This window comes from Syngnathus floridae, chromosome 6 (genome assembly GCF_059516105.1).
Source record: "Syngnathus floridae isolate MCC-2025c chromosome 6, RoL_Sflo_1.0, whole genome shotgun sequence".
Taxonomy (NCBI): Eukaryota; Metazoa; Chordata; class Actinopteri; order Syngnathiformes; family Syngnathidae; genus Syngnathus; species Syngnathus floridae.
The window spans coordinates 6,181,542-6,192,466 of record NC_142418.1 but is presented as its reverse complement, the minus strand read 5'-3'; the positions used below and the strand labels follow the sequence as shown (position 1 = coordinate 6,192,466).

General features: G+C 41.3%; 1 protein-coding gene across 1 annotated transcript; it reads left to right on the top strand.

The window, feature by feature from the left end:
* The first annotated feature begins 558 nt into the window (after positions 1-558).
* Positions 559-10,723, top strand: LOC148396181 (LHFPL tetraspan subfamily member 3 protein-like). The gene is made up of 3 exons (XM_088378984.1): positions 559-1,445; positions 8,825-9,061; positions 9,690-10,723. Exons 1-3 carry the CDS (start codon positions 1,019-1,021, stop codon positions 9,893-9,895), a joined length of 870 nt encoding a protein of 289 aa, XP_088235110.1. The 5' UTR covers positions 559-1,018; the 3' UTR covers positions 9,896-10,723.
* The last annotated feature ends 202 nt before the right edge of the window (positions 10,724-10,925 follow it).

Genomic DNA, 10,925 nt, shown 5'->3' with positions numbered 1-10,925 from the left:
AAATAAATAAATCATAATATGCACAGTTTCGAAAATAGTTTAATGAGGATAAGCAGTTTTCCACACAGCGCTAGAGGGCGTAAAACCAGTGATATCACCTGATGGTAATGTACCTGTATTGCTTACTTATGTTTCTAACAAACATTTGTGTTAATAAAATTGCTGAAGTCGCTTTTAGCTGAATTTTTGCTGCAAGTACTCAATTGCCAACAGATTTGTTTTTCTCTTCTTTTGGACTGTGATTCAATTGATTTTTTTTTTTATTGATTTTGCCCGTTATTTTGTTTGTGACGTTAATACAGTCCCCGAATTCCACCTGTCCCAATTGAATCTGTTTGCCCACCCCTCGCATTGTCAGTCAATCAGCATCTTCCTTGACCTTGCCCGCATCAGTTCAGGTTCATCTATATGATTAGTCTGCATCTATTTAAGTGTCCAGTGTAAAATCCTGGAAATTACAATTGCCGTCTGGTGTGCTTTGCATTCCCATTCTGTTTTTCATTCAAATCACAAACGCCCATGAACTGACATTGCAGAAAAGACGCTGCCCAATGAAACGTGTGTCAGTGTATGCACACCGCCCAAGCCCCTCCCTCTCCGGCTGCCAGCATCACAGCTGACCGGCAGAGATGCTGTCGTCAAACCGGAGAATAAAATCCGGTTGAAGGACTCGTGCAGGCCTTGTCATTCATATTTAGATTCGCAAGTACGCATAATTGCATGCCGGCGTTGTTGACCGTGTGCCGCAATTCAGCGCGTGTAGGACGTCGCTCAGATTCCAAGGACACCGGCGACGTGCACGTCTGACGACTGCACGGTGGTCGCGACTTCATCGAGTTTCATTGACGGGGACCAGCGCCCGTTTCGACGATGACACGTCACGAGATTTTCGCGCCAGACAGATGCTGCGGTGCTGCACTTGCACGGCCATAGATTGGGATCTTCCCTGCCCGCTCGCTCCATGACCAAACAGCTTTAGCTCCTCTTCCATTTTTTTTTTTTTGTGTGTGTGCATACAATGATACCCGCCAGCGCCGCAGCAATGTTACCGTCTGCAGAAGCTGCCAAACTGTACCAGACCAATTACGTCCGAAACTCTCGCGTCATCGGACTCCTGTGGGCCATATTCACCATCCTGTTCGGCATCGTGAACGTGACCATCTTCTCGCAGCCCTATTGGATCGGCGATGGCGTGGACACGCCGCAGGCCGGCTACTTCGGCCTCTTCCACTACTGCATCGGGGACGGGATCTCTAGGGAGCTAGCCTGCCAGGGTAGCTTCACTGAGTTCTCCGCCATCCCGTCCAGAGCCTTCAAAGCCGCCTCGTTCTTCATCGGGATGTCCATGATGCTGGTGGTCACCTGCATCGGATGCTTCTCGCTCTTCTTCCTTCTCAGCACTTCCACCGTGTACAAGATCTGTGGCTGGATGCACGCTGCGGCAGGTAAGGCGCACAGAACGCTCCATAGGACCCCAAAATAGCTCCATCACTGTAGATGATAATAATGATGGTCAATTATTTGTTTTTACCTATTAGAGATGAAGATAAACTTTTCTAAAAAAAATTTGCTCTGATTTTGAATCTGCCCTAGTTTTTTTTTTTTTTTTTGCCTTTCATAATGGTAATGTGGTAATAGTAATATTTAATGAGGATTAAGTGTCAGCAACAGGTGATTGTATTTTTATTGTCGTAGCAATAAAATACATATACATGGTAAAAATCACTGATGTGCAAGCTTTTATATAGTAGGTCAAACATATAAACAACAAAAGATAACAACCACAAAACCTGAAAAAAGTAAAGGTACTATTTTTAAAATCAGCATCTAAAATACATTAAAAGATGCATAAAGGGACCCAATGGTGTCTTCTGAATTTTTTATTTCTGGACTGCTCAGTGTATTGTATATTTTCACATGTCATCACTTGGACTCCTTTCCATGTCTGTGGTGCACTGATTCGATGAATTAATTGTCAGTAGGGCTGCCAAGACTTGTCCAGAATGTCTCTCAGAGTTGTTCTTGCAATGACACGCTGCCTGGAGGCATTTAAGGACCTTTATACCTCGTTTAACAGATGCAGTGACATATGGATGACAGCTCATCTTGTTGTTGAGTTTTTTTTCCCACCAAGTCCTCCTGATATACTGTACTACAAGAGCTGTATTGTCACATTTATATTTGTAATTGGACGTAATGTGGTGGCCAGGGAATGAACCATTTTCAGTTTAGTCTCCTCGCCAGTATCCTCAGTCAACAACGACCTTACTAAAGCTGCTCAATATTTACATTTGCAAATTTTCCATGCAGTTTGAGTGTTGTCTGAGTTATTGAGGCAGCCAGCATGAGGTGGTATTATGTGGAACAAGTCCATCTCCGCCTGCTGTGTTGGTTGGAATTAATGCATTACGGCCGTTTTAATGAGCAGGCCACTGCTCCTGCCAAGAGATGAAAGAGAAAGCAGAGAGGAGAGAGTCTGACCATGACAAGCTGCTGATGTCTAATGAGCGAGCCTGATTGCTTAGCATTGTCGAGCGGCATTACTCTTTGATGAAGCTTAAAATTTCACTGACTTTGCTTTGGACTGGTGAGCAAGCTAGCTTGTGGAAGGTTATTGAGTATAATGTGCTAAAGTCTTGGACTTGAAGGTTTTTGCTCAAAAACAAAATAATAATAATTAAAATAATAATAATTATTATTATTATTAATAATATTATGTAGTCGCTGGCATAGAGGGAGGTGGGTTGTGCTCAGGTAAAAATGTTGAATGTTTGATGTAAATACAGACGACCAAGAAAAATCCGAGTGTGCAAGCATGTATGTGTAAAAGGGGAGAAGGAAAAAGAAGTTGAGTGCTCCTGTGTCCATTTGATGGACTGCGGCGGTCTTTGCCTTGGTGCTGCTATTTCTGTCCATGCATCAAAGCTTTCTTACCTTTATCTCCTCCTGCTACGTTCACATAATTTCACCCATCGGTGCATCACTCCCACTCATTTTGACCTCTTTTTGCAATTGTTCTATGTTTGGAAAAAAATTCAGCTTCCTTGCTCTCAAGAAAGCAAAATGTGCTTTCCATTCTCTATATTTGCAGACTCTACAAAATTAAACTACTTCTCATATTAATTTATGGTTCACTTGCCTTTTGTGTAAGACTCAATTTTTGATGCATCATGAATAGGATATTAGACTAATGCAGATTAAATTGGTTCTTTGTTAATACGTATAGGGGGGAAGGAAAATCACAATAATGAGGTGGGGGAGTGAAAAATAAGATAAGGTTATTTTTTTCAAAATCATTCAGTGCTGCTCTGAGGTCAATTCATAATAACCTCTTCCAAATCTGCAAACATTTCCTTTTCACAGCCAGAGATGAGTCACACTTGCAAGAAAGCAGGACATACTGTATGTTTTGTCAAGTCAGCAGAACCCTGTTTTTCGCAATTATTTTTTTTCCGACCATTCGACTTCTTTGTAGAGCTCCATTTGTCATTTTGCTCTGAGAACTCCATACTCTAAACAGAGAAAACTTGATGGGTAATAAAAGAAGAAAAATATTTCTGTAGCATTTTTGCAGACTTACTTGCTAATTCGTGGATACTGTCAGTAAAAAAAGAAACAAACAAAAACATTGGCATCAACATGAAAATAATATTGGCAGGCTGTCAAGTCCTATTTAGCCAGTCAAGCGCCACAAGGCATAGAAATGTGTCGTCAAAAAAAAACAAAAAAAAAACATGTTTGTGGAGTTATGTTCTCTGTTTCCAGATGAAGTGCATTGAAATCAATGAAGTGAAGCCAAAGGGGGGAAGAAAAAAAAAAACAACACTTGATTTTAACGAGGAAGCAGATAATAACTGCAGTTTTGGCCCTTATCCAGTCTCCTCTCACTCTCTAGACTGCAGATGAACACTTTCATTTCCAATCAGTCTTGTGAAAGCATCTATAGTGCTTCATTGGAGAAATGTCTTATTGCGTCGTTTGCCTTTGTCTTAATTCTGCATTTGGTCCATTCGGACGACGTACAGGGGAGACCTGCGCTTGCATCCTAATCGTACCAGAGATCATTACAGCAACGATTAGTATATTGATCAAATGTGCGTCCATTAAAATGCATGTGGTTCTGCTGTACACAATCGTATTGACTATGATGCAGTTCAAGTAGGATGCTTTATTAGGGACGCCAGCAAGTTGACCTATTTACTTGGATTGGAGGAGCACCAATTTGGAAAGTCATATAGCGAAGCGAGGGCAAGATAGATTCCAGCGTTGTGTACATTTTAGCGCAATTTAATTCCCGCATTTCTTAAACAATAGTCTAACATTTTTTGGGAAGGTTAAACTAAACCATTAACTTTAATAAAGACAGCGCTAACAAATGTTACGGATTTGCTATATTTTTTAAATGACAACTATGATGAGTTGATTGTTCTGGCTATTTAAAAAAAAAAAAATACAGCGTATAAGATTAAGTAGCAGTAGACACCTTTCATAAATGAAGGTGATGAAAGTATTTCAAATAAAAATGTGCGTCCACAATGAACAGTTGCCCAAAACAACTCATTTTAATACAAGTGTAAACCAAAAAGGGACTGCGGAATTGTTGCCAGTTGACAGAAGTAGATACCTTTTTAGTTGTACCACATTGTGTGACCATTGTCGCATTAGAAATGGGGACAAGCAGTCAATTGTAGTGCCGCGGCTTCACACAATGATGGTGTTGCGTTTCAAGTCAGACACCCACTGGGACACATTTATGTAATGCACAAAGTGTCTGTTACCATTACAACGTGATGCATTGGGAATTTCACTCTTCACAGGCAGCAAGTGTACTCCGCCGTAGGGGGAATGAGCGAATGCACATTTAAACTCTCCAAGGTAAATAAAACCCCCCATCAAGTTTGAGATTTTTACATATTCAGCAGGCCTTTTACTTTTAGTCCAGTGTTACACAAGAATATGGTTTAGGGGAAAATTCTGCTGCAGTGCGAATCATCAGTATGGAGACGATGTGCGTGCTATGCTAAGTTCAGCAGGATTTAGGGAGATTTGGGAAATGAGACTTGCTCACTGGCCCTAATTTTTTTTTCTTTTGGTATTTTGCTCAACTTAACAGTTGATGTATATATAACATATAATGTATAGAATTCTAGATTCTGTGGCAGTTGAAGCGGAACCGCCAAGCCTATAAGTATATACACAAAATTTAAATGATGCTTTTCATTCCTATTTCCCTCGCCAGTGCTTCTCCTCAGTGGAGGTCCGCAACCTCTTATGTAAGCTTTGGCTCACTCCTTCTCTGGGCTGGATGTGCTTGCCTCACCTCTGCCACCCCGCTTTATGTGCCAATGTGCAATCATTCCCTGTTACCAAGCAGGTTGTTTGGCTAAAAATATTGCAATGATGAACTCGCTAATTGTCAGATGCATTGTGGTTTGCTCAAATTATTCATATTGCATGACAGGCTTGGCTTATTTAACAATGACATCTGTCGTTGTGTCAAAACCACATGACTCAATCGATGCATTCCTTGTTGCGTCTCTATTAGATGCAGATTTTATTTTTTGTCACCTAATGAGTCACTCATGCAATATAATTGCAACATCCGCCATCACTGCAGCCCATTAGGATGAAGTGGATTCAGGTTTTTTGGTAGAAAACGTAGCAGGGTGGCTCTCTCGAAATTAATGAATCTCTTTTCAAGCAATCTACTAGCATTGACACACTTTTAGTCTGGCTATATACAGTATCTCAGCCTCTTTGATTTGAATGCAATTAAAGCATATCATGGAGCTACGCCACTTTGGAGCCTGATAAGAGTCTTAACTGTCCAGCATGAAGAGCAGCCCACACTTCATTAGCGCTTGGGAAAGATTGGATTCATCTGTCTTATTCTCTGCACTCATTATTTCAATACATGCTTCTGGCTGGAATGACTCCATCCTGGTTTTAATCATTTTCTGATACACATCCGCATATGAGTATAGATTCCTTGAGTACATGGTCTGAAAAAGTCATCTGAATTTTACATTTGGGACATCGTTTCTCGGGTTAGGGTTAGACAGACTGGCCTACGGAAGCTTTTTCTGTGTACTGTTTTTCTTTTTGGCAGATGGAGTGAATCTTGTCAAATCCCATCCTGAAAGTGCACCACAACGCTTACAAAGCGTTCAGAGTTCACAGGTCAATGGGATTTTTTTTAATATATATATATATTTTTTTTTGCGTTAGCGATGGGATTTTTGTGCAAATGAGCCAATGTGCTGCAGTACCATCTGCCGTTCTGCTGTCAGACTCTCGTGTGGCGCCGTTTGAGCGTCATCTGCCCTGGCTACAGCCTCTTACGTAAGATGCTGTTAGCTTCAGCACAATTTCTCAACGTCGTTTTCCACTCGCATGATCCCAGTGTTTGCGACGTGGCAGGGGAGGTGTGTGTGTGCTAACGACAGACGTGAAGAAGAGCTTAAAATAGCGCTGCCAAAGGCTGCTCCTGCATATGGTGGCCAGTGCTGTTGATGTTTGGTGTTTGCCAGCGGCTGCTTTCAGACAGCCAGACAGAGAGTCGGACAGGGGTGCAACGTCCCACCCTCCCTCACTCCCTTGGAGTGACGCGACTCAAGCGAGAAGGGTAGCATGAGGCCATCAGCTCAGTCTTCATTCTGTCAGCTGTAAGGTTTCTGGCTGCTGACAAAGTGGGAAGCCGAATGTGAGATTCCACAGATGGAGAAAAGAAAATGTAATATTGATCTTATTGACTGTCGGATTTTAAAACAAGTAAAGGAAAAACCAAAAGGCGACTTGGGTTTGCATGTACCCAAATTCAAAACTATAATATAATCTGCCATGTTCAAATTGGGTCACTTTTACCCAAGGTTGGTTTAATATTTTGATTTAGCTCGTCAAGGTTTGAACTGACCATAACGGATTTAATATATGTATTCTTATAGTCTATTGAGCCATTTGTGAATTAAAGCACTACTGTGACTTTAGTCTTTGTTATGTAAGAGGATTCTGCACTTCTGTAATGAGCGTGCTTCTGTGTTTGGGGATGAGTTGACTCGAGGCTTAAATTTTGATTTAAAAACAACAACAGCGTGTTTGATTGCACGAAAGCCACTTGTGCTTCTGCTCTTGCCACTCGTCTGCATCTGAGGTCACCTGACGTCTGCCTCCATGCCGACACCAGGCATGTGCACTGCTAGTAGAGCAAACTCGCCATGATATTTCACAGCTTTCTTTTCCACTTGGTCCCGTGATGCTATCACTGCATGACAAGCTACTATTCTTCTTCCTCTGCCTCTGCTCTATCCTTTTGGGTCATGTAAAATTCATGATGGCGCTGAAGGCATGCAGAAGACACCCAGAAGGATCTGCCACAACTCTTGTTGCAACTAGTAAAAATAACATGAGGCTGAAAGAAATGTAACATTGACTTGCCTCCTTTTTTTTTTTTTTTTGATGTGGATATATAACATACTGTACAAAAAATACCTGCTGTCAGGATATTATACATACGTACATATGGGTAAAAGAACCAGAGACCCGCGACAGGCTGCACTTGTGTATAAAACGGCAACATCTCTGCAGTCACAATCCGTGTTTGTCAACACTTGTGCCAGAGGCGGAATCGTGCACAGGATTCTAGAAGATGTCTGGCAGGCTGCGATACAGTCAAGTGACCAACGCGGGTCCAAGTTAGCTCTGACTTCAGTCTTGCATGAATGCAAAGGTCTTGATGTCTGGCATCACCTGGGGGCATTTGCCTGTTCATTCACTAAACATAGCTCCAGCCAAATGTTCCGCTGGTCTTGCGTTCGCCAGAGTTTGCTCCCTCATTTTAAAGATTCAAAGGGAGTGAAAATGGCGTGTTCGTGCCTCTCGGTGACTTTGCAGGGCGCTCGCTGTCCACCTGAATCAGAGCCAGTGTGTGAGTTTTTGCTCTGTGAACTAGCGGGCCCACATGAATGGGTTCTGACAGTTGGAGCCATGGGGGAGCGAGAGGAGGATGCTCTGCTCTTTTGAATTTGTCTCCTGCGTGCATTGCTGTGTCATTCCCTTTGTACTCACCGAAGCATCTTGAAATGTCCCCACTTGTCTGCATTCGTGAGTATATGCATTTGGAGTTTTTTTACAAAATCTTTGCAGGACAGCAATATTTTGAGCAAGTTTAATGAACAAATGTTCTTTTCTTCAAGCCATCCCATTGTTGATGTATTTCTTCTAGACTACCTTTGGGTCAAAGCAGTGTGTGTGTGCGTGTTTAAATGCAAATGCTGAATGTGAAGAGCTAGTATTTATTTAAAATGGCCAGAGATGTGCGAGCCACTGTGATGAAAATAGCTGGAATACAGTTATGGATTACAAAATTTACATTTAAAAGGGGAATATGTATAAGAAGGTAAACAAGTGCTAAAGATGCAATTTTTATGTAACAAAGCTTGATAATGTTAAAGGCTGGTGCATTCTTCCCTCCCCTCCAAACACTCAGCGATATGAAAGTAAGAGCCATGGGAATAACTGAGTGAATTTTTTGTTGTTTTATTAATGTGCAAATGTGGCACAGTCAGCTTCTTCAGATGTTTTTTTTTTTTTTGCAAAGTGGGGGAGTTGAATCCTCAGGCCAATATTTATATATTTTTAAATTATTCTGTTCAGTTAAAAAAAGGGGGGGCTTTGGTCTTAAGTGTCATTTGATCAATTTATTGGTTTTACTTTACTCAACAAACTTGATATGAAGTTGGTATAGTTGCAGTGAACTTTAACTCTATAGCAAGAGCAGTTTGGTAGTAAACAATTAACTATGAATAAAAAAATGCCGTCCTTACAGGTGTGTGTCTGGTACTGGGCTGCATGATCTACCCTGATGGCTGGGACAGCGACGAAGTGCGACGGATGTGCGGGGAGCAGACGGACAAATACAGCCTGGGGGCCTGCTCCATGCGCTGGGCCTACATCCTTGCCATCATGGGCATCCTGGATGCGCTCATCCTCTCCTTCCTGGCTTTTGTCCTCGGGAATCGACAGGACGGCCTCATGACCGAGGAGTTGCTGGCTGAGAGCAAGGGTAAAACGTGACGTCATAACCTAATGATGTTTTCTAAACCTAGCAGCCCCACAAATAGGTTGTTGAGATGTTTAGCACACTGATTAGTTCAGCTTTGGCGCCTTCTGTTGGTAGATATGAGCATTACAAGCAGTCAATGTGAATAACGCTTGTTTTTCAAGTCTGAACGTGGGTGTCTATTATTAGCATGACCTTGAGAACGTGCCGATACCTTTTAATTAATATTATTTCCCTGTTTCTGTTTTTTTTTTTTTTTTTTTTCAGAGGGAGGCAATGCTTAGCAACATTTCAGTGAGTAATTTTACACGTGGATACAAATATAACCATGTTATGTAACCAAACACTATGGGACTTGATGTTCTAGTCTCTTACATACATATTGTGGCCTATATGACAAGTCAAATAATTATTTAATTTTGATTTGGTTCTGTGATTTATTTTTGTGTGAAACTTCAGGCAGTTTGTGTACCACACTTTTAAAGTTTGTATTGTTAGTGAATGTTGAGTCTAACATCAAACAGCTAGTTTGTCTTTACAAATCTTTTTAAAATTGGAGATAAGTATGCTATGAAATATCACATTTTGGGTGACATCCTGGGTGATTACTTTTGATTTGTCATACTTCCAGGCTCCTGTGGTCCACAGAGAACCATCCCTTCAACATCACACGACAGGATGGAGGAGGAGCGGAAACCAGCTACTTTCCATCAACTTTCCAAAAGCCCTCAGCCATTGTCCCCTCCTGTTTGCTTGCAGCCCCCTTACGTCATCCTCCAGCATTTAGACCAAGCCGGTGTAATACACATTCAACCCAGAGCAACCCCCTTTGCATAGACGGAGGAACTGTGGCAAGGGTGCAGACTGTTATGAAATGACAGGTGTGGACTGAGCACAACCTGCAAAACCATACAACAAATCCATTGCACACATGCTTACTGTACCTAACAACTCATTTACTATACTCTATGTTAACGACGATATACGTTCCACTGTCAACATCTGCGTCATAATTTATCCAGACGTGAGCAGAATCAATGTACAGTTGATCATTTTTGATGTAAAGATTTGACAATGACACACACAAAAAAAATGATTTGGATCATTTGTTTGTCTTTCTCTGTTCACATTTGAAAAAAAATATTCAGTGTAGATGTAATTATGTACAGAAAACTGAAAATGCTATAGGACTCAATTCCCTCTTATGCCCATCTAGCTAACTTTGCACAGTGCTTCAGCTCTGTTGTTTTTAGTCTTTAACTCTCATATCTACACACTGTGATGGGGATGTTAGATAAGCAGGACGTTGAGCTGCCGTGTGAATGTATGACTGTATGATGGTGTGAATGTGTCACATTTTGTGTTTAGTACTCACACACATGCACACAATTTTCCAGTTGTATCTATTTTAATGTGTCTTTAGCTGTGTGGAACGTTTTCTCTTTGACTACCCCCATGAGCTAACTAGTAAGTGCAAACAGGGTAACAGGATGCAGTGTCATCTAATGGTGTAGCTTATGCGTAAAGGTCGAGATGAAATGGATTTAGCTTCACCTGTCTCGTGTAAATAGATATAGACAAAACCCCATTGGGGGTAACTCACAGCAATTTAAGAGATTCCTTTAATTACTATATATCAAAACGTAATAAAGATTTTCACTCTAACATGCTTGTCTTTTTATTTGGGCCTGAATATGCATACATTTTGTCTTAGACAATCACACAATACCAAAATCCGGACAAGAATTTAGTGGTGATTATAAAGGAAAATAACTTGTCAGGGACTTGGTTTGGACCAGAGCACATCACCACCAACTGCTGCTCAGTCAGCCATGTCATGTCAAAAAAAAAAGAGGCATAGTTAGTC

Coding starts and splice junctions, on each gene's coding strand:
- LOC148396181 (XM_088378984.1), top strand. CDS start 1,019: ATGATACCCGCCAGCGCCGCAGCAATGTTACCGTCTGCAGAAGCTGCC. Junction 1,446..8,824: donor CTGGATGCACGCTGCGGCAG/GTAAGGCGCACA, acceptor CCGTCCTTACAG/GTGTGTGTCTGGTACTGGGC. Junction 9,062..9,689: donor GTTGCTGGCTGAGAGCAAGG/GTAAAACGTGAC, acceptor TCATACTTCCAG/GCTCCTGTGGTCCACAGAGA.